General features: G+C 44.9%; 1 protein-coding gene across 2 annotated transcripts; it reads right to left on the bottom strand.

The window, feature by feature from the left end:
- Positions 1-11,739: 11,739 nt before the first annotated feature.
- On the bottom strand, positions 11,740-15,845 carry wdr89 (WD repeat domain 89). 2 transcript variants are annotated; one of them, XM_033027772.1, is made up of 2 exons: positions 15,685-15,845; positions 11,740-13,246 (listed from the first exon to the last, which is right to left on the bottom strand). In XM_033027772.1, exon 2 carries the CDS (start codon positions 13,221-13,223, stop codon positions 12,057-12,059), a length of 1,167 nt encoding a protein of 388 aa, XP_032883663.1. In that variant the 5' UTR covers positions 13,224-13,246; positions 15,685-15,845; the 3' UTR covers positions 11,740-12,056. The 2 variants fall into 2 exon arrangements, with proteins under 2 accessions (XP_032883663.1, XP_032883664.1); XM_033027773.1 differs by having other exon boundaries at positions 15,681-15,702.
- Between the last annotated feature and the right edge of the window lie 8,591 nt (positions 15,846-24,436).

Raw genomic sequence — 24,436 nt, 5'->3', positions numbered from 1 at the left:
TGAATCTCTGGAACTCGCTGCCACAGAGGGTAGTCGAGGCCAGTTCATTGGCTATATTTAAGAGGGAGTTAGATGTGGCCCTTGTGGCTAAGGGGATCAGATGGTATGGAGAGAAGGCAGGTACGGGAGACTGAGTTGGATGATCAGCCATGATCATATTGAATGGCGGTGCAGGCTCGAAGGGCCGAATGGCCTACTCCTGCACCTAATTTCTATGTTTCTAGGTTTTTCCTCCCCTTCTCAGCTCTCCCTCAGCCCTCTGGCTCCACCTCTTCCTTTCTTTCGCCCCCTCCCCCCCACCCTCACATCAGTCTGAGGAAGGGTTTCAACCCAAAACGTTGCCTATTTCCCTCATTGAATGCCAGTCTTTTACTCTCTCATGGATATCAGTTAATCTACAGATAAACCCTCTGAATTCTTCAATGAGGTTCCAGCCAGTTTCTCACTCCTACCTATCCATCATTCTGTACCGAAATGGTACAACATCTCAGTGGATTCCTTTGTTTTTGATTAGATTGTCTATGCCTCGTTGTCTAGGCTTCATGGCAAGGAATCCTTTTATCGAACTTGGCCAGCCTTCAGCATTGATTTTCTCACTGAATATGGACTCGATGATAATTGATTTATCGTTTTCCAAAACTTTCCAATGTCCAGGAACATAGCAACATTTCAACCTTCATTCATGGGGAGAGAGTCAGATTCCTTACACCAGCAGTAAGACTTTGCTAACTTTGCATTAATTATGGAAAATGATTAACGTTAGCAAAATGAACCTTCCATGTTAATAAAAACTTGCCACATTATCGCACATGGGTCAAGAAATGAGAGTTAAAAAATATATAAATCAACATAATTGAAACATATAAGATTGTTAAGAGCTTGGACACGCTAGAGGCAGGAAACATGTTCCCGATGTTGGGGGAGTCCAGGGCCAGGGGCCACAGTTTAAGAATAAGGAGTAAGCCATTTAGAACGGAGACGAGGAAACACTTTTTCTCACAGAGAGTGGTGAGTCTGTGGAATTCTCTGCCTCAAAGGACAGTGGAGGCAGGCTCTCTGGATGCTTTCAAGAGAGAGCTAGATAGGTCTCTTAAAAATAGTGGAGTCAGGGGATATGGGGAGAAGGCAGGAACGGGGTACTGATTTGGGATGATCAGCCATGATCACATTGAATGGCGATGCTGGCTCGAAGGGCCAAATGGCCTACCCCTGCACCTATTGTCTATTGTCATAATAGACAAAATTCCTTATTCCCTTTGCATTGATATTATGTAATCCCTCCCCCTGACCCTCCCACCCACCCAACACACACACACAAACACAAATTCCATAAGTGCAAACTTTATTCCATATCTTGCATTTTAGGGAAATTATTTATGAATCCTGCAAAGTGTGCATTTCAGTAACTCGAATGGCCTTAAAATGCAGGTTGCCTGCCTACCCTCCCACATGCCAAGGACACTGATGGTGCCAGACCGACAGATTTTCCAGACATCCGGATATCTTTCCAATTAACACTCCAATGTTCTTTTTATTTACTTTTTTGTTGATCGAACCTGGGTCTCCGGCGCTGCAAGCACACCCTTCTATCCTTTTTTCCAACCACCATGTACTCTTCCCAGCACTACGATGGTAAGAGATTGTCTGTTTTTGGGAGTCTGGTATCTGGCAGGCAGACAATGTAGCTGACCGACAGTAATGAAAAATGCCTGAATTTAATACAAGCAATGTTTTTAGCAACTGGACACCAATAATTGAATTTTAAGACGTTCCAATGATGACTGCACTTTTTGACAGTAGCAATCAATGCTGACACAATCGGTTAGATTGTTCAAATGCGAGTGCCTAGTTACATGGGAATGAGTTATGTGTAGACAACAGAAAATCAGTGAATGACAAAATATTGGCCACGTGCAACACAAACACTACTCTCAAGTAGATCATGTCAGAAGCCACCAAATTCTTCCAGCGAAACAACAAACTCGTCCAACAATAATAAGTTTTGCCATTGAGAATAAATGACCATGTATTCGATGTAACAAAACATGAATTCTGCAATTCACGAGACAGTGCCTAGCTCTGGAACTGGGCTTTGTCTTGTGAATTGCAAAATTCATGTTTTGTTCTCGAGCTGGGCATTGGGTAATGCTCTGTGGAGCGGCGAAGGATAATTTTCTATGTTTAAGTCAGTATGTAAAAGGATGATATTGTCATCTTCCAGCAGCTCTGGAAAAACCGAGGTTGCAGCCAGAATTGTATGCGCCATCTAGTGACCAAACATTAGAATGAAAGGATGTTATTGTCATTCTCCAACAGCTCTTTCAAACTGCAACTGGTCAAACCCTTCAATACTTCCAGTAACCTTTGCTTTCCCCCTCTCTCCATCCCTCCCCATCTTAGTTTTTCAACCAGGCTGACTGTCCTCATTAAATGTTTACATTGTATGTCTCGTTGTCATCTCCCATAGCTAACCATAATCTATTCTATATTTTCCTTGAACGTCGTTCCTTGAACTCATGTTTTCACCTTACCCTTCCATATCTCTCGTTTCCCTCTCCCCTGACTCTCAGTCTGAAGAAGGGTCTTGACCTGAAAGGTCACCTATTCCTTCTATCCAGACATGCTGGATTTCTTAAATCTGACAATATAATCAATTCGTAGAAACAAGGAACTGCAGATGCTTTAGATTAGATTAGATTAGATTAGATTCCTTTATTTGTCATTCACACCTTTCGGTCTGAACGAAATGTCGTTGCCTGCAGTCATACATATAATAATAAACAACAAAACACACAATAAACACAAATTAACATCCACCACAGTGAGTTCACCAGGCACCTCCTCACTGTGATGGAGGCAAAAATCTTAAAGTTACTGTCTCTTCCCTTCTCATTCTCCCTCTGCGCTGAGGCGATATGTTGTTACCCCACCGAGCGATGGTAGTCAGTCCCGCGGCTCAACCGAGCTCCGCAAACGGGCCGGTTCAAGCTCCGCGGCCCGGGGTGGTCAAAGCTGCCGCCCTCCAGTCTAGCGGATGCAGCTGTTGCCGCGGGAGCTCTGGAAAATAGGCACCAGTCTGTGACCTGCGAGCTCCCGACGGTGGCGTCCACTGGCTCGCGGCCGAGCCCCGGATTCAGGTCGCCGCCGCCTCAGCCACCAGAGCACCGCCTCAGCCCGGAGTCGTGCCGCTGCCACCGGAACGCCGCCACAGCTCCGAATTTGGTGAGTCCTGGCTGGCTCTGCTTCCGGAGCCTCGAGGTCGGTCTCAGTTGGAGGCTGCCAGCTCTGCCATTAGGCCTCAGCGCAGACGGAGGCAGAGAAGGGGGATACGACAAAAAGAGTCGCATTCCCCCGAAGGAAGAGACAAGAAACCATGTTTCACCCCCCCCCTTCCACACATAACACAACCTAATAAACTAAAATTTAAATAAAACAAGACAAAAAAAAAACAACAAAAAAAGTAAAAACAGTCGGACTGCAGGCGAGCCGCAGCTGTTCAACAGCGCCGCCACTTCCGGAAGTGATTGATACACAAAATTACATAAAAGGCTGGAGTATCATCCTCGATAACAATCAGCACGGGAGCACCTCAAGGCTGCGTGCTCAGCCCCCTGCTGTACTCACTGTATACTCATGACTGTGTAGCCAGATGTAGTGCATCATCAAGTTCGCCGATTACACCATTGTTATGGGACGAATCACTGATGGTGATGAGTCAGAGTATAGAAGTGAGATCGACCGATTGACCAAATAGTGCCAGCACAATAACCTGGCTCTGAACACCAACAAAACCAAGGAACTGATTGTGGACTTTGGAAGGGGTAGGATAGGGACCCACAATCCCGTTCATATCAATGGTGGAAAGGGTCAAAAACTTCAAATTACTGGGGGTGCATATTTCCAAAGATCTTTCCTGGTCCCAGCACACTGATGCAATTATAAAGAAGGCACATCAGCGCCTCTACTTCCTGAGAAGATCTCTATCGAACTTCTACAAGTGCACAGTAGAGAGTGTGCCGACTGGCTGTATCGTGACTTGGTTCGGCAACTTGAATGTCCAGGAGTGGAAAAAATGCAGAAAGTTGTGACCACTGCCCAGTCCATCATTGGCGCTGCCACAAAAAGGCTGCCAACATCATCAAAGACCCACACCATTTTGTCCACACACTCATCTCTCCGTTGCCATCGGGAAGAAGTTACAGGAACTTGAAATCTGGAACATCCAGGTTCAGGAACAGCTGCTTCCCCACAGCCATCGGGCTGTCAAGCTTCTCAAGTTTGCGGACGACACAACCCTGATTGGACTGATCCAGGATAGGGAAGAATATGCCTACAGACAGGAAGTGACATAGCTGGCGGCCTGGTGCCATCGCAACCAAAGACCCTATAGCTAGCAAGATAGCCCACTCGACGAAAAAGACGTAGTACGGTCATGGGGAGATTCATGGGTAATTTTAGGCCCCATTTCCGTAACCGGCTTCCATCTCCGCACCAAAGATCCCATTGCGGAGCAAAGATAACTAGTGCGGAGGCGGAAGCAGGTCACGTAAACATCCTCGTAAAATAAAAGTTATTTGGTAAAAATCTTCTCATTTTCAGAATTTAAATTTATTAACAGAAACTGTTCCCCCGCAACGTTGATTACACTGCGAGTCGGGTTACGGAAATGGATGAAAAAAAGGCCCACGTTCCGCTCCGTTGCGTACTACACTTCAGCCCATTGCATTTAGCAGGTGTGGTCTATCTTGCTCCGCTATAGGATCTTTGATCGCAACAACCTGGAGCTCAATGCTCTTAAGACAGTGGAATTGATAGTAGACTTTAGGAGAGCGCCCCCTCTCCTCACCCCACTCACCATCAACAACACCATAGTCACATCTGTGGAGTATTTTAAGTTCCTGGAAACCATCATCTCCAAGGAACTTAACTGGGGGGCTACCATCGACTCCACAGTCAAAAAGGCACAACAGAGGATGTACTTCCTGCAGCAGCTGAGGAAGCACAATCTGCCACAGGCAATGATGGTCCAATTCTACACGGCCATCGTAGAGTCTGTTCTCACCTTCTCCATCATGGTCTGGTTTGGCTCAGTCACCAAGCACAACATCCGGAGGCTGCAACCTTCCCTCCATTGATGAACTGTACACTGCAAGGGTCAGGAAGCGAGCGGGTAAGATCATCTCTGACCCCTCTCACCCTGGTCACAATCTCTTTGAATCACTTACCTCTGGAAGGCGACTCCGGACTTTCAAAGCTGCCACAGCCAGACATAAAAACAGCTTTTTTTCCCACGTGTAGTAGCTCTACTCAATAACCAATAACCTGTTGCCTCCCTTTGATCTGGTATTTTATTTAATTCACATGTTTAATCAATAATGTTTTATTATTAATGTTTAATATTTTTTGTGTCATTCCTAACTGTCACTGTATGTCATTGTCACTTGCGGGCAGAGCACCAAGACAAATTCCTTGTATGTGAATACTTGGCCAATAAACGTATTCATTCATCCATTCATTGTAGATAACACTAAGATTGACGTAGTAGTTAATAGTGTGGATGGGAGCGGGCCATGGAATAAATGTCTGGGTAAAACAATATCAGATGGGAATCAACACGAGTCATTCATTTTGGATGCAAAAAAAATGGCAAATGGGACCAGTTTCCAAATTACAGAAGAACTAATAAGGAAGCAAAGGACTTCATAAAGCCTTAAACCAAATATGTAGGTAAATGCTGGAGAAACTCAGCGGGTGAGGCAGCATCTACGGAGCGAAGGAAATAGGTGAGGTTTCGGGTCATGACCCTTCTTCAGACTGATGTGGGGGTGGGCAGGGCGGGAAGAAGAAAAAAGCAGAGGCGGAGACAGTGGGCTGCGGGAGAGCTGGGAAGGGGAGGGGAAAAGGGAGAAAGCAGGGATTACCTGAAATTGGAGAAGTCTATGTTCATACTGCTGGGGTGTAAACGACCCAAGCGAAATATGAGGTGCTGCTCCTCCAATTTACGGTGGGACTCGCTCTGGATTCGTAATTGGAGGGGGAGTTGAAGTGCTGAGCCACCGGGAGATCAGGTTGGTTATTGCGAACCGAGCGGAGATGTTGGGCAAAGCGATCGCCAAGACTACGCTTGGTCTCACCGATGTAGAGCAGCTGACACCAAGAGCAGCGGATGCAATAGATGAGGTTGGAGGATGTGCAGGTGAACCTCTGCCGCACCCGGAAAGACTGCTTGGGTCCTTGGATGGAGTCAAGGGAGGAGGTAAAGCGCAGCATTTCCTGCGGTTGCAAGGGAAAGTGCCAGGAGAGGGGGTGGTTTGGGTGGGAAGGAACGAATTGACCAGGGAGTTACGGAGGGAGCGGTCTCTGCGGAAAGCCGAAAGGAGAGGAGATGGAAAGATGTGGTCAGTGGTCGGATCCCGTTGGAGGTGGCGAAAATGTCGGAAGATTATAGAAACTATGGATCTTATATAAACATATAAAATTATAAAAGGACTGGACAAGCTAGATGCAGGAAAAATGTTCCCAATGTTGGGTGAGTCCAGAACCAGGGTCCACAGTCTTAGAATAAAGGGGAGGCCATTTAAGACTGAGGTGAGAAAAAACTTTTTCACCCAGTTGTGAATTTGTGGAATTCCCTGATCGCAATGAATGGCGGTGCTGGCTCGAAGGGCCGAATGGCCTCCTCCTGCACCTATTTTCTATGTTCTATCTTTCTATTATCTGTTGTATGTGACGGCTGGTAGGGTGGAAGGTGAGGACAAGGGGGACTCTGCCCTTGTTACGAGTGGGGGGGGGGGGGGGGGGGGGGGGGGGGGAGTGAGAGCAGAGTTACAAGGTATAGAAGAGACCCTGGTGAGAGCCTCATCTGAAGTAGAAGAGGGGAACCTCCGTTTTTCTAAAGAATGAGGACATCTTCGATGCCCTAGTTTGGAACACCTCATCCTGGGTGCAGATGCGGCGTAGACGGAAGAATTGTGAGTAGGGGATGGAGTCCTTACAGGAAGCAGGATGGGAAGAAGTGTAGTCCAGATAGCCATGGGAGTCAGTGGCTTTATAGCACATGTCAGTCAGTAGTCTGTCACATTTCCTTCGCTCCATAGATGCTGCTGCGCCCGCTGAGTTTCTCCAGCACTTTTGTCTACCTTCGATTTTCCCGCATCTGCAGTTCCTTCTTAAACAGTCTGTCACCTGCGATGGAGATAGTGAGGTCTAGAAACGGTAAGGCCATGTTGGAAATGGTCCAGGTGTATTTGAGAGCTGGATGGAAGTTAGTGGTGAAATGGATGAAGTCAGTGAGTTCTGTATGGGTGCAGGAGGTAGCACCAATGCAGTCGTCGATGTAGCGGAGGTAGAGTTCGGAGATAGGGCCATGGTACGTCTCGAACAAGGATTGTTCGATGTACCCCTCAAAGAGGCAGGCATAGCTAGGGCCCATGCATGTGCCCATAACTAGGCCTTGTATTTGGAAGAAATGGGAGGAGTCAAACGAAAAGTTATTAAGGGTAAGGACCAGCTCCTCTAGGCTTCAAGAAATGGTAGGGAAATGGTAGGGAGCTGGTCCTTACCATTAATAACTTTGTTTATTGACTGCATTGGTGCTACCTCCTGCACCCACACACAACTCACTGACTTCATCCATTTCACCACTAACTTCCATCCGGCACTCAAATACACCTGGACCATTTCCGACATTTCCCTACCATTTCTTGACCTCACTATCGTCATCACAGGTGATAGACTACTGACCAACGTCCACTATAAACCCACTGACTCCCATGGCTATCTGGACTACACTTCTTCCCACCCTGCTTCCTGTAAGGACTCCATCCCTATTCCCAATTCCTTGGTCTACGCCGCATCTGCACCCAGGATGAGGTGTTCCACACCAGGGCATCGGAACGGGGGTTTCCCTCTTCTACCATAGATGAGGCTCCCACCAGGGTCTCTTCTATACCCCGTGACTGCTCTCACTCCCCATCCCCACTCGTAACAAGGGCAGAGTCCCCCTAGTCCTCACCTTCCACCCTACTAGCCGTCACATACACAAATAATCCTCCGACATTTTTGCCACATCCAACGTGATCCCATCACTTGCCACATCTTCCCATCTCCTCCCCTGTCTGCTTTCCACAGAGACTGCTCCCTCCGTAACTCCCTGGTCAATTCGTCCCTTCCCACCCTTCCCACCCCTTGACTCCATTCAAGGACCCAGGCCGTCTTTCCAGGTGCGGCAGAGATTCACCTACACCTCCTCCAACCTCATCTATTGCATCCATTGCTCTAGATGTCAGCTGCTCTACATCGGTGAGACCAAGCATAGGCTTGGCGATCGCTTCGCCGAACACCGCCGCTCGGTTCGCAATAACCAACCTGATCTCCCGGTGGCTCAGCACTTCAACTCCCCCTCCCATGTAGCGGAGGTAGAGTTCGGGGATAGGGCCACAGTACGCCTCGAAAAAGGATTGTTCGACGTACCCTACAAAGAGGCAGGCATAGCTTGCGCCCACGCGCGTGCCCATAGCTACGCCTTTGATTTGGAGGAAATGGGAGGAGTCAAACGAAAAGTTGTTAAGGGTAAGGACCAGCTCCGCTAGGCGGAGGAGAGTATCAGTAGACGGGGATTGGTAGGTTCTGCGGTCGAGGAAGAAACGGAGAGGGTAGTGAAGTCTAGAAACGGTAGGGAGATGTCGGAAATGGTCCAGGTGTATTTGAGTGCTTGATGGAAGTTAGTGGTGAAATGGATGAAGTCAGTGAGTTCTGCCAATGAGTTGTGTTACTCGAGTTGTACAAAACCGTGAGCAGACGTGAAGTACTGGAATTTGGATACACCACATAAAGAAAATTGGGTTATGAGTTGCAACACTGATTCACTAAAATGATAATATTTTAAAAATGTCAAATTATAATGAAAGATTTATAGGTAGAATATTTCCTTGGCTTTATTACACGGGAGGGCTGGTCCCCCGACGCAATATTCCACCTCTCCACCAATTCCAATATTGGTGGCCAGTGGCAGGGGGGGGGCTTTCTGGAACGCTGGTATGGGTGTTGTGGGCTGAAGGTACTGGTCTCCAGAGGGCTAGTATGGACATTGTGGGCCAAATGGATTCTTGGGGTGGCAGCTCAGTCCCTCAAGCCTGATGTGCTGGCAGCTCACTCACGGCTGGTGGGCTGGCAGTTGACTCACGGCTATTCCTTGAAATTCCATTTCAAGCAGGGTGCAAGGCCACCAAATTCAAGTGCAGTTTCTTACCACTTTGGACAGGGTGCAAGGCCACCAAATTCAAGTGCTGTTTCATACCACTTCAAGCAGGGTGCAAGGCCACCATATTCAAATCCATTTTCCTACCATTTCAAGCAGGGTGCAAGGCCACCAAATTCAAGTGCTGTTTCATACCACTTCAAGCAGGGTGCAAGGCCACCATATTCAAATCCATTTTCCTACCACTTCAAGCAGGGTGCAAGGCCACCAAATTCAAGTGCAGTTTCATACCACTTCAAGCAGGGTTCAAGGCCACCAAATTCAAGTGCAGTTTCATACCACTTCGAGCAGGGTGCAAGGCCACCAAATTCAAGTGCTGTTTCATACCATTTCATGCAGGGTGCAAGGCCACCACATTCAAATGCAGTTTCATACCATTTCAAGCAGGGTGAAACCACCATAAAACCACACAAAACACCACACTCACAGTTCAGTAGACATTCAGTGTGTTCAGTCGATTCACAGCTCAGACAGAGTCGTGACCTCTCCCTCCCCCATCATGCAGAGACTGAGCCACACCGACACTTCCGGGTTTTATAATCCCTCCCCCTCCCACCAGAAAAGGTGTGGCCTTCATGGCGTGATTGATAGGAGAGAGATTCACAACATTTTTTAAACACTAATAACACTTTTATTTTTCATTGATGGGAAGAATCCTCTGCACCTGATGAGCAGAGGGGGACTGAGTAAGATGGCCAAAAATCACAGCCGTAAGTGGTAGCGTTTTATCTAAAATCAATATACAGTGCAAACAGGAAGCTGTCAAATTTAGACAAAAACCCATTTGCAGTGCTTTTTACTTCAACCCAAAACCGACAAACAACCATTTGCAGTGCTTTTTACTTCAACCAAAAACCGACAAATAACCATTTGCAGTGCTTTTTACTTCAACCCAAAACCAACAACCATTTGCAGTGCTTTTTACTTCAACCAAAAACCAACAACCATTTGCAGTGCTTTTTACTTTAACCCAAAACCCCCATACAACCATTTGCAGTGCTTTTTACTTCAACCCAAAACCGACAAACAACCATTTGCAGTGATTTTACTTCAAACCAACCATATTTTCATTTTCAAATCACATTAAGGGCACTCAAGGTCAGTAAAACCACACTCACATGTTAGTAGACATGTTCAGTGTTGTTCACAGCTCAGACTGAGAGACGTGACCCTCTCACTTCTCCCATCTTGCAGAGACTGACTGAGGCACACCACTTCCGGGTTTTATAGTCCCTCCCCCCAGCAGGGGCAGCAGAGAGAATGTCAACATTTTAAAAACATTAATAACTCTTTTATGTTTCATCGATGGGAAAAGTCCTCTGGTCCAGCTCAGCGGAGGGGGACCCTGAGCGAGGTGGCCAAAAATGATGGCCGTAAGTGGCGGAGTTCTTTCAGAAATCACGAAACAGAAAGTGGTCAAGATCTTAGTTTTAGTAATATAGATTTTGAGCCATCTATATGTCACTGTCAATAATTTTAGGTAGGATTGATACAAATTATTTCCTCTGAAGAATATCACAGGAGGATACATCATCACTAGATTCTAGAACAGCTTCTTTCACAGTTATCAGACTCTTCAACTGACCTCTCTTATACTAAGGATGAATTTCCAATCTCCCTCCCCAGCCTTTGCACTTTTTTTCTATCTACTCTTTCTATATTTTGCATTGTTTCTTTTTCTCTTTGCTGCACTTGCATATCCTATGGTTATTTAGGATGTTACACAAACTTGTTTTCCACTGTATCATTGTACATTTGATAATAATAATAATTAGATCAAGGCTAAAAGTGAAGTTATAAAATACTTTAGCCACCTGATGGATCATGAAAAATGCTGCTCTGTCCAGGAGTGGGCAGGGCAGCTTTTCCCAAAGCAGAATAATTTTCATTGTCAATATGAAGGAAAAGATAAAAAGTTGCTCCTTGTGATTTACACCCTATGCCACATATATTATCAAACTGGTACAATTTTCCATAGAAATTTTGAACACCAAAATCATTGTTAGCCACGAGTGAGTTGCCAGATGATGGAGGATGTCTAATGTTGTGGGAGTTCTGCAAGGTAAAACGTGGGAATTATAGCCCAGTAAGCTTAACATCTGCATCAGGAAAGTTACTGGAGAAGATTCTGAGGGCTGATACATGGGCGGCACTGTGACACAGCTGGTAAAGCTGCTGCCTCACAACATCCGAGATCCTGATTTGATACTGACCTTGGGTGCTGTCTGTGTGGAGTTTACACATTCTCCCTCTGACCATGTGCTCCAGTTTCCTTCCACATCCCTAACGTGCAAGTTTGTCGGTTAATTGATCTCTGTAAATTACCCTCATGTGTACATAGTGGATGCGAAAATGGGATCACACAGAACAAGTGGATGATGGATGGTCGGCATGGACCCAGTGGGCCAAAAGGCCTGTTTCCATGCTGCATCTCTAAACTACGCATTTGGAAAGACAAGGATTGATTAATGACAGCATAGTTTTGTGTGAGGGAGATATCATTTTACCATTGACCATTAAAATTTGATTTATGGTACAAAGATATGTTTTTAATATCATAAAGAAAAGAATAATTATGCAAATGAAATTCCAACACTCGCCCTATCTTTTTCATTGTCTTGCACTCATGCGCTTTTTCCAATAAAAACTACATTGTTTGGATGCAGTTTAAATCTGCCAATTTGCTGCCTTAAAATGGCTAAATTGCCATTCGACATGAAGAATTGTTTTTCTCTGAGCAAAATCGTTAATCTCATGAAATTCAGCTGTGCCAAATACAACCGTGCATCTGCAGTTCTTATTTCTTGCTTTTGTAAGTGCTTTTGCCATGAACTCTCATTTTTATCTGCATATCAGAAGGAAGTTTCATTGTTGGCTTATTTTCTGTGGTCGTTTCTATGGCATTTGGTTTCCATAAAACCAGTTGAGAGTCTTCCCCACACGTCAACAAAGAATTATCCTCAGGATCCCAGTAGAAGGCACGAACTATAGCTGAGTGTCCATCCCTTGGTGAATACATATAGGCAAGGCCACCGGCTTCACAGTCTAAGAAGTGAAGCTTCCCCATATGGCTGCCGCCCAACACAAACAATCGATCGGCTTTCTTGTGGTAAAATCCTCCAATCAGGTATTCCAGGGAGCCACTGTCCAACTTCAAGCTCTTTCTGGCATCCTGCATCTTAACCAGTGTGATGGGCTCATCGTTATGGAGATGGGCGAGATCCCATAGAAAGAAACCTTCGTCATGGGTCAAGCAAAAAATCTGCTGGTGCTGCTTACCTGACCAACCAATGAAACTGACTGAAGAATCAGAGTTGCAAGTTGCAAGGAGAGCATCATCTTCTGTTTCTTGGCTGATGTCAAAAATGTTGACCAACCCATCCATTGAGCCTGATGCCACCATGTTGGGATTTGAGGGGTGGAAACGCACTTGGGTAATGTCGTTGTTGTGGGTTTCCGAATACACCCCGAGAGGTTCCTGAGCTCCAGGATAATCCGTGTTTGTTCCACTTCGAGCATCCCAGAAAACCATGTAAGTATCTTCTTTAATCTTTTCTGTTCCGGCGCAGATTACTAAATCATCACAGCTAATGTCAAAGCTGGTAAAGGCATTATTAGGATAGCCTTTAAAAATCTGCACTGCATCGGTGCTGGACGAACGCACATCCCAGCACTTCAGTGTCCCATCACACGATGCAGAGTAGAGTAACTGGCTGTTGGTTTGTGCAAATCTTATTCCACTTATGGGTGCAGAATGGCCCTGGAACTGTTGAACCAGAGCCAGAGTCTGTTTATTGTATACACGTATGCAGTGGTTGGAACACGAAACAGCAACTAGATGACTACTTTGACCAGTGGGTGATTTGATGCAGTCAATATCCAGCAGGTAGGTTAAATCATCAGTTTTCTGTGTTGATCTCTTTGCAATGCGCAGGTCATGAAACCACCGCTCAATTTCCTCCATGAGTGAAGTTATCCCTCCACGATCTTAATGGTAATATGGAATGAGATAAATAAGCAAATATAAGTAAACTGACAAACTTCACCCTGTCCAACATATTTTGGCAGCAAAAAGACACATTTTTAGTGGTGTTTTCCAAGTTGTCCATTAAAAATGTGATGCATTCAGCAGCCAACGGTTCAAATTTCTAGCTCGTGATTGTTAAGACTAAGAAAGTCACTTTCAATCCACAAAACAAAGGTTACATTTCAAATCCACCACATGAAATCCACAAATGCATTCCTCCCCCCCCCCACAATGCACTGGATGATGAGCAAGAAAATAAATTCCAAATTATTTTTTACCCCATCTGTGACTCACAAACACAACAGCTCTCGTAACAGTTCTTACAATCACTCCAAAAAAAAAGTGAGAATTCAGTTTCAGGCCAGATGATGAAATGTGTTGTTCAGTCTGGAGTTAATAAAACCACTTGTAAAATATGACTTTCCAACTCCACTGGTTAAGAGGTCCCAAACCGATAACACTGATCGTTTGAGCACAAACAACCGATTGAAACAATAAAAATGGCCTTACTTTCTTCCTAATGTTTCCAAAGCTGAGACTTACAAAACACTAATATAATTTTCATAATTTCCAATTCAGAACTATAGAATGGAATACGACCAGTTACCCCCTTGGTCTATTCCAAGCAACTTCTCACAAGCAAGTACAGGTGACAGAAGTTATGGGGAGAAGGCAGGAGAATGAGGTTAGGAGTGAGATAGATCAGCTATGATAGAATGGTGGAGTATACTTGGTGGGCCGAATGGCCTAATTCTAATCACTTATGACCTTATGAAGCAGGAAATTGTCTCTCTTGTTGATAAATTATACAATCTGCAATCCCTGGCCCGAGTCTGTCTCAATGTTCATCAAGAGACACTTCATCCCATCTCTGGTCCCATAACAGGTTCTTCTGCCTACCGTGTTCATGCCAGCCAGCCAGTACCCACCTACAGTAATCCAATTTTCTATACATCTATGTCTTCATCTAAAAAAATTTTTAACTAAAAAGGGTGCAGAGAAGATTTTCAAGGATGTTACCAGAACTCGGTGGGCCTGAGCTATAGGGAAAACTTGAGCAGGCTAGGAATTTATTCCTTGGGAGCACAGAAAGATGAGGGGTGATCCTATACAGGTGTACAAGATCATGAGGCTGAATAGATCTGGTAAATGCAACTTTTGCCTAGTGGGGAAATCGAGAAGCAGAGGGCATTGATTTAAGATGAGATAAGGAGAATAGGAATCAGAGGAGTAACTTTTTTTAAAACACAAAGTATACTGTATATATGGAACGAGCTGCCGGAGGTGGTAGTTGAAGTACTATCATAACGAGACATTTGGACATGTACATGGGTAGGATAGGTTTAGAGGGCTATGGGTCAAGCGCAGGCAGGTGAGGCTCATATGGATGGGGCATGTTGGTTTGCATGGGCAAGTTGGGCCAACTGGCTGTTTCCACAATGTGTGACTCTGAACAAAGTGTGTTTATAGTGTATATAAAATGATGTGAGGCATGGATAGAGATAGTCAGAACCTTTTGTCACACAGTTGAAATGTCCAATACTAGAGGGCTTAGCTATAATGTGAGAAGTGTGAAGGAGATGTGCGGGGTAAATGTTTTTTACACACAGGGAGTAATAGGGGAATGGTAGAAGCAGATGTATTAGTGGCATTTATGAGGTTTTTAGATAGGCACGTGGAAGTGTAGTGAGTAGAGGGATATAGATCATGTACAGGTAAATTAGATCAGTTTAACTTGGCATCATATTCCGCACAAACATTGTTCCCGTGTCGCGCTGTTTCATGTAAATTCCAGCTGATCTCCTTGTCCTTCTCAGACCCCAACCTCTCCCCCCCCCCCCCCCCTCCACCCCCCCCCCCCCCCTCCACCCCTTACCCCCTTACCCCCTTACCCCCTCCACCTCCTCCTCCACGTTCTCTCCTTCCCTCCTTTACCCTGGTCTTATCCTCTTCCCCCTTTCTTTGATCCCCCGCCGGCCTGTAACCGGCATAACCCGGGCCCCAGCTGTACACCCCGCGCCTGGGGCCTGGGGCTGGGGGCTGGGGGCTGGGCCTGGGGCCTGTGGGCCTGGTGGGCCTGGCCTTTACCCCACAGCCGCCGGGCCGAGTGGATCATGGCCGCCGGGCGTGGGCCCAGCGCTCACCGGCTCTCACTCGCCCAGTCAGTGGGGCCCGAGCCCGAGCCCGAGCAAGCGGGGCAGCGGGAGGCGGCCGAGGCCGGGCGGGGCGGCGGGAGGCGGGTGGGTGGATGTTAGCAGCGGGCCCGGCCCGGCCGGTGTTGCGGCCCCTCTACACCCGGGACACAGCGGGAGGCGGTGGGTGTGTGCAGCGGGCCCGGCCCGGCCGGTGTTGCAGCCCCTCTACACCCGGGACACAGCGGGGATAACGAGCCACCTACCAGTGGTCACTGAGCCGCCGAACGACCATCGCCGGGGTTAAAGGACGGCCCCGCAAACTCTTCCATTCACTCCCCGCAGATTAAGCACCGCCAGCATCCACACCCACGCAGTAACACAACCTCCTCTTCCTTTGCATCAAAAGGGGGCGGGAAACACTCACTCCCTATGCGTTACAGCAACAGTGACCATTCACTCTACATGCATTAGAAACATAGACAATAGGTGCCGGAGGAGGCCATTCGGCCCTTTGAGCCAGCACCATTCGCCATTCATTATGATCATCCCCAATCAATAACCCATAGAAACATAGAAAATAGAAAACATCATTAAAGGAATCACAGCCCCATCTATTGTATTATATGAGTTGGGCGGATTCACTTCCCATATAATTAGACAAGGTATTTATTCCTCTTGTATTTAAGGGATCGCAATCTCTTCACTTGTATTAAAAGAGACAGCGAGCAAAATCCACCTGTATTTTATTTATGGGCTGTGCAAGTCGTTCAAGATATTAAAGCCCAGGAATTTGAAGCTGCAAACTCTACTGCTGACCCATCAATTAAAACTGGCACATGGTCTCCCAACTTCCACTTTCTGAATCAAGGATTAGTCCCTTGGTTTTGTTGACCTTGAATGAGATCTTAAACATAAATGTTCCCTCTCTTTCCGAGTTTACAGTGTAAACTAACCTGTGCCGCAGCCAACAACAGCGGTGTAATCGGTGAATCTGTGGATGGTACTAGCATCACAATTCTTATCGCTTCACATTGATGCAGAGATCAGGAAAGCACATCAGCATATTTGGTTTCTTATGTATCGAAGAAGATTCTGCATGTCCATAAACAAAGATTGTATGATCTTTGTCCATAAGGATTATCACTAACTTCTACAGATGTACTATAAATATTCTGACAGGATGCATCTCAGCCTGGTGCGGCAACTGCTTATGCCCTTGATCACCTGAACCAGCAGAGTCTGGTGAACACAGCCCAGTCCATCTGCCTGTCCCACTGAGTTACTCCAGCATTTTGTGTCTATCTTCCATCCATCATCGGCTTGGCCCCGCCTTCCATCCAATCCATCTTCACGGTTTGGTGCCTCAGGAAAGTTGGAAGTATCTCCAAGATTGCCTGCTACCCTGGCATTTGGACTTTAGAGATACAGCGTGGAAACAGGCCCTTCAGCCCACCGAGTCCGCTCAGACCAGCGATCACCCCATACACTAGCACTATCCTCTACAATTTACAATTTCCAGAAGCCAATTAACCGACAAACCTGAATGGCTTTGGAATGTGGGAGGAAACTGGAGCACCCAGAGAAAACACACCCGGCCACAGGGATAACGTAAAACTCCGTGCAGACAGCACCCGTAGTCAGGATCGGATCAGCGCCTCTGACACTGCAAGGCAGCAACTCTACCGTTGCGCCAACTCAAAAGCTTTCCTCGTTGCCTTCTAGGAGAAGAGTAGGATCTTGAGAGCCCAGTTGTTCTGACTTCAGAACAGTTTCACCGCACTGCTATCAAACTCCTGAACTAATTGCCTCGTTCAGAGGTCCTGTCACATGGTCATAGCGCTACCTCATTTGTTTATCCTGTTTTTGTATTTTGGTTTTATTTTACATTACTTCAGATTGCACCACAATCTTTGTCCCAATCTACGTTTTGTACTCGTCATTTATTTATTGTTATATTTATCATTGGTGTTTGCATACTGTTTACGCTGAGCTTCATGCAATCAATGAATTTCATTGCACCCTGGGTACGTTTGACAATCTGAATAGGATCTCAACGCGAAACGTCACCTATTCCTTTTCTCCAGAGATGCTGTCTGACCCACTGAGTTGCTCCAGCTTTTTGAGTCAATCTCCAATCTTGTAGAAGGGTTTCGGCCCGAAACGTTGCCTATTTCCATTGCTCCATAGATGCTGCTGCACCCGCTGAGTTTCTCCAGCATTTTTGTCTACCTCCAATTTAATAGTTAACAAGCTAAAAGTCTCTTTGCTCACAGTTCCAACTCCAAGCATCCTTATTATATACCGAGGTCATTTGGTATTAAACAGAATCTTCTGTGATTCTGAATATTATGTGCAATATTTCATTTGATTTAAAATAGTGGTTATTGGTTCTTGGCCAAATATTGCTGTACTGAATATTTGCTGTAAAGTTGTCACTGACCAGGTGAGGGCACCCTTGCTTCCCCTTTCTTTTAAAGAATGAACTGGATTTCACAATCTCATTGTCCAAGACGGACTGACAGTTCCTGAAATATAAACGTTGGTGTAATGGAGGAACCTGCATTGAGCACATAAAATCACATTGAAATAAATTAAGTAGATTGCCTATGGTGTAGTTTCCATCTACCTCATTGGGAAAGTAGTGTTTTGGTTTAACATCATACCTATAGAACCACACATAAAACATAAAAGGATAGATTGGAGGGCTCATCTAGGGAGGCTATTTGGGTGGAACTGAGAAGTGGGAAAGGTGTAGCAACACTTATAGGGTTGTATTATAGACCGCCAAATGGGGAACGAGAATTGGAAGAGCAAATATGTAAGGAGATAGCAGATATTAGTAGTAAGCACAAGGTAGTGATTGTGGGAGATTTCAACTTTCCACACATAGACTGGGAAACACATTCTGTAAATGGGCTGGATGGTTTGGAGTGTGTAAAATGTGTGCAGGATAGTTTTTTGCAGCAATACATAGAGGTACCTACTAGAGGAGGGGCAGTGCTGGACCTCCTGTTAGGAAATGAGACGGGACAGGTGGCGGAGGTATGCGTTGGGGAGCACTTCGGGTCCAGTGATCACAATACCATTAGTTTCAATATAATTATGGAGAAGGTCAGAACTGGACCTAGGGTTGAGATTTTTGATTGGAGAAAGGCTAACTTTGATGAGATGCGAGATGATTTAAAAGGAGTGGACTGGGACATTTTGTTTTATGGGAAAGATGTAGAAGAGAAATGGTGGACATTTAAAGAGGAAATTTTAAGAGTACAGAATCTTTATGTTCCTGTTCGGTTGAAAGGAAACAGTAAAAATTGGAAAGAGCCCTGGTTTTCAAGGGAAATTGGACATCTTGTTCGGAAAAAGAGGGAGATCTACAATAATTATAGGCAGCATGAAGTAAATGAGGTGCTTGTGGAGTATAAGGAATGTAAAAAGAATCTTAAGAAAGAAATTAGAAAAGCTAAAAGAAGATATGAGGTTGCTTTGGCAAGTAAGGTGAAAGTAAATCCAAAGGGTTTCTACAGCTATATTAATAGCAAAAGGATAACGAGGGATAAAATTGGTCCATTGGAGAAACAGAGTGGGCAGCTATCTGCAGAGCCAAAAGAGATGGGGGAGATATTGAACAATTTATTTTCTTCGGTATTCACCAAGGAGAAGGATATTGAATTATGTGAGGTAAGGGAAACGAATAGAGTAGTTATGGATACTATGAGTTTCAAAGTAAAAGAAGTACTGACACTTTTGAAAAATATAAAAGTGGATAAGTCTCCAGGTCCTGACAGGATATTCCCTAGGACATTGAGGGAAGTTAGTGTAGAAATAGCCGGGGCTATGACAGAAATATTTCAAATGTCATTAGAAACGGGAATAGTCCCCGAGGATTGGCGTACTGCGCATGTTGTTCCATTGTTTAAAAAGGGTTCTAAGAGTAAACCTAGCAATTATAGACCTGTTAGTTTGACTTCAGTGGTGGGCAAATTAATGGAAAAGATACTTAGAGATAATATATATAAGTATCTGGATAAACAGGGTCTGATTAGGAACAGTCAACATGGATTTGTGCCTGGAAGGTCATGTTTTACTAATCTTCTTGAATTTTTTGAAGAGGTTACCAGGGAAATTGATGAGGGTAAAGCAGTGGATGTTGTCTATATGGACTTTAGTAAGGCCTTTGACAAGGTTCCTCATGGAAGGTTGGTTAAGAAGGTTAAACTGTTGGGTATAAATGCAGGAATAGCAAGATGGATTCAGCAGTGGCTGAATGGGAGAAGCCAGAGGGTAATGGTGGATGGCTGTTTGTCGGGTTGGAGGCAGGTGACTAGTGGGGTGCCTCAGGGATCTGTGTTGGGTCCTTTGTTGTTTGTCATGTACATCAATGATCTGGATGAAGGGGTGGTAAATTGGATTAGTAAGTATGCAGATGATACCAAGATAATGAAGAGGATTTCCAAAGTCTACAGAGTGATTTAGGCCATTTGGAAAAATGGGCTGAAAGATGGCAGATGGAGTTTAATGCTGATAAATGTGAGGTGTTACACCTTGGCAGGACAAATCAAAATAGGACGTACATGATAAATGGTAGGGAATTGAAGAATACAGTTGAACAGAGGGATCTGGGAATAACCGTGCATAGTTCCTTGAAGGTGGAATCTCAAATAGATAGGGTGGTAAAGAAAGCTTTTGGTATGCTAGCCTTTATAATTCAGAGCATTGAGTATAGAAGCTGGGATGTAATGTTAAAATTGTACAAGGCATTGGTGAGACCAAATCTGGAGTATGGTGTACAATTTTGGTCGCCCAATTATAGGAAGGATATCAGCAAAATAGAGAGAGTACAGAGGAGATTTACTAGAATGTTGCCTGGGTTTCAACAACTAAGTTACAGAGATAGGTTGAATAAGTTAGGTCTTTATTCTCTGGAGCGCAGAAGGTTAAGGGGGGACTTGATAGAGGTCTTTAAAATGATGAGAGGGATAGACAGAGTTGATGTGATCAAGCTTTTCCCTTTGAGAATAGGGAAGATTCAAACAAGAGGACATGACTTCAGAATTAAGGGACAGAAGTTTAGGGGTAACATGAGGGGGAACTTCTTTACTCAGAGAGTGGTAGCGGTGTGGAATGAGCTTCCAGTGGAAGTGGTGGCGGCAGGTTCGTTGGTATCATTTAAAAATAAATTGGATAGGCATATGGATGAGAAGGGAATGGAGGGTTATGGTATGAGTGCAGGCAGGTGGGACTAAGGGAAAAATGTTGTTCGGCACGGACTTGTAGGGCCGAGATGGCCTGTTTCCGTGCTGTAATTGTTATATGGTTATATGGTTATATGGTTAAAACACCAGTCCATTTATGTGCTTCATTTTGTGGAATCGACAAACTCAGCTTTGACTCGGATGTAAGATGCTGCCATTGAACTGAAGCAGATTACAATTATTTCCAATAGATCAGCCTTGTGCACTGTAAACGTGCACAGAATATGTTATTAAAAATCATACAAATATTTTTCCAGAGGTCTGGGTTATGTGACATATTTATGGACTAATGTAAGAAGAAAATAACATTCAAATTTAAATTCCTATTTTCTGAAAATAAGCTACAAATCAAAATATTGCTTTAATGGTTCTCCACCTAGGTACAGTATGTTTCATGTGCAGCAAGCCAAAATGATTGGAGGGCACCATTTCATTTCCATCTCAACTTTTAATCACCCAGTATTCATTACTTTGCCACACATGTCAAAATCTGAATCACTACCGCAGAATGGCATGCATTAGAAAAATAGTCTTATTGTTTTCCCACATCTCTTCCAACTATCTTGTGATTCTCTTCAACATATTGCCTTTATATAATCATTTGGTAAATTCAAATTAACCACATGGGATTTATATAACTCCAAGAGAGAGAGAGAGATTGTCTTCATACACCCAGAAAACTGGCTTGGATTCAAACCTCGGGAGCTGAAAAGGGGCATTGTACCAAGCCTCTACCCTAACCAGTTCCATGGAGTACCATTTCATATATATTTTTCTTAACAGCTGAAGTGATGTGCCTAACATTTAATTAGTTTATAAAGGATCATTTGGTTTTTACATACATCATCCAAAATTACAGTTTGTAGCAACTTTATGGTGCATTTTTTTATTGTCCATTAACTGTGTTCATATGGATAGAGGACAAAGGACTGTACTCAATTATTATATGTCCAGCCATTCGATGATGACACTTTCCGTGCAAGTACAGACTCTGTGGAGTGGCATGGCAAAAGTAGTGAGGTTGGATGAGTCCTGGTCTAACGGAATCTGCCAGAAGGAGCTTTTGGCATCCAGAATGCAAAACATTGCTGTGTTACCAATCTGTTCAGCGACATCTTCTGTGGTTCTCATTGGATAGTGGGGGCACTTGATTGCAGTATTCAGATCTTTGGGATTGATACAGATGCGTATCTCCCCTTTGTTTTTCTTGGTTGCAACGACCATGGTGGAGACCCAGTCAGATGGATCGGTCACTTCAGCAATTACCCCCATTGTTCATTTTGTATTCTGTCGTGCATGGCATGCGGGACACGATGAGGTGCTCGGACTACTGGTGTGACAGTAGGATCAACAGTGATTCGATATTTAATAGGCAGCTTGCCTAGTCCATCATCAAACAAGTCTTTGTACTGGGAAAGCAAGCGTTGTACTGGCTTGTCAGTTAGACATAATTTGTGGACTGCACATCCAAAATACACCAGGCCGAGATCATGGCATGCATTGACACCGAGTAAAGTCTCTGAGTCTGACTCGACAATGTAAAACAGCAGGTTGCGAGTTTGCTGGTTGACTGTACACTTTAAATCAGCTTTTCAGAGTGGGTGTAAAGTCTCTCCCCCGTAGGCCCAAAGAGTTGTGGAGTCCTTGAGCAGTCGTTCAGCATATAGACTTTTTATTAAACTCTGCCATCGACATGACGTTGACCTTTGCACCCGTGTCGACCTTGACGAGTATGGGCCTGTTATTCATAAAATAGTTAATTCAGGGTCCAGGGGCTCGTTTGTGGAAGGGAGGAGGGAGTGAATAGCGGAGTTGTTATCGACAGTGTTTAAGCATAGAAAATAGGTGCAGGAGTAGGCCATTCGACCCTTTGAGCCTGCACCGCCATTCAATATGATCATGGCTGATCATCCAACTCAGTATCCTGTACCTGCCTTCTCTCCATACCCTCTGATCCCTTTAGCCACAAGGGCCACATCTAACTCCCTCTTAAATATAGCCAATGAACTGGCCTCAACTACCTTCTGTGGCAGAGAATTCCAGAGATTCACCACTCTCTGTGTGAAAAATGTTTTCCTCATCTCGGTCCTAAAAGATTTCCCCCTTATCCTTAAACTGTGAACTCTTGTTTGGACTTCCCCAACATCGGGAACAATCTTCCTGCATCTAGCCTGTCCAACCCCTTAAGAATTTTGTAAGTTTCTATAAGATCCCCCCTCAATCTTCTAAATTCTAGCAAGTACAAACCGAGTCTATCCAGTCTTTCTTCATATGAAAGTCCTGACATCCCAGGAATCAGTCTGGTGAACCTTCTCTGTACTCCCTCTATGGCAAGAATGTCCTTCCTCAGATTAGGAGACCAAAACTGTACGCAATACTCCAGGTGTGGTCTCACCAAGACCCTGTACAACTGCAGTAGAACCTCCCTGCTCCTATAGTCAAATCCTTTTGCTATGAATGCCAACATACCATTCGCCTTCTTCACTGCCTGCTGCACCTGCATGCCTACTTTTAATGACTGGTGTACCATGACACCCAGGTCTCGTTGCATCTCCCCCTTTCCTAATCGGCCACCATTCAGATAATAGTCTACTTTCCTGTTTTTGCCACCAAAGTGGATAACCTCACATTTATCCACATTATACTGCATCTGCCATGCATTTGCCCACTCACCCAGCCTATCCAAGTCACCTTGCAGCCTCCTAGCATCCTCCACACAGCTAACACTGCCCCCCAGCTTTGTGTCATCCGCAAATTTAGAGATGTTGCATTTAATTCCCTCGTCCAAATCATTAATATATATCGTAAATAACTGGGGTCCCAGCACTGAGCCTTGCGGTACCCCACTAGTCACTGCCTGCCATTGTGAAAAGGACCCGTTTACTCCTACTCTTTGCTTCCTGTCTGCCAGCCAGTTCTCTATCCACATCAATACTGAACCCCCAATACCGTGTGCTTTAAGTTTGTATACTAATCTCTTATGTGGGACCTTGTCGAAAGCCTTCTGAAAAAAGTCCAGATATAACACATCCACTGGTTCTCCCTTATCCACTCTACTAGTTACATCCTCGAAAAATTCTATAAGATTCGTCAGACATGATTTACCTTTCATAAATCCATGCTGACTTTGTCCAATGATTTCACCACTTTCCAAATGTGCTGCTATCCCATCTTTAATAACTGATTCTAGCAGTTTCCCCACTACCAACGTTAGACTAACTGGTCTGTAATTCCCCATTTTCTCTCTCCCTCCCTTTTTAAAAAGTGGGGTTACATTAGCTACCCTCCAATCCTCAGGAACTACTCCAGAATCTAAAGAGTTTTGAAAAATTATCACTAATGCATCCACTATTTCTGGGGCTACTTCCTTAAGTGCTCTGGGGTGCAGCCTATCTGGCCCTGGGGATTTATCGGCCTTTAATCCATTCAATTTACCTAACACCACTTCCCGGCTAACCTGGATTTCACTCAGTTCCTCTGTTGATTCACGTTTTTCTCTCACATCGGTTGTTTCGACAATAATCGACCAGGCACCGGGGTTGCTTTAAACGTACGTTTATTGAGCAGGAGTCTTCACACAGGTTACAACCCGGCAAAGAGTCAAGCTCTCTGCCCTTAATTGCAATGCCTTTTATATGTTAATGCCACTGTTTAGCACCTCCCACATTCCCCGATCAAAGAACCGACACGTACGCAAATTACAGGACAACAGGTATGTACATATAAAGAGATGTTAATTAGAGGAACCACACTAGAGCTCCGA

Source organism: Amblyraja radiata, chromosome 9 (assembly GCF_010909765.2).
Source record: "Amblyraja radiata isolate CabotCenter1 chromosome 9, sAmbRad1.1.pri, whole genome shotgun sequence".
NCBI lineage: Eukaryota > Metazoa > Chordata > Chondrichthyes > Rajiformes > Rajidae > Amblyraja > Amblyraja radiata.
The sequence above is the reverse complement of the archived record's forward strand: the minus strand, read 5'-3'. Positions and strand labels throughout refer to the sequence as shown.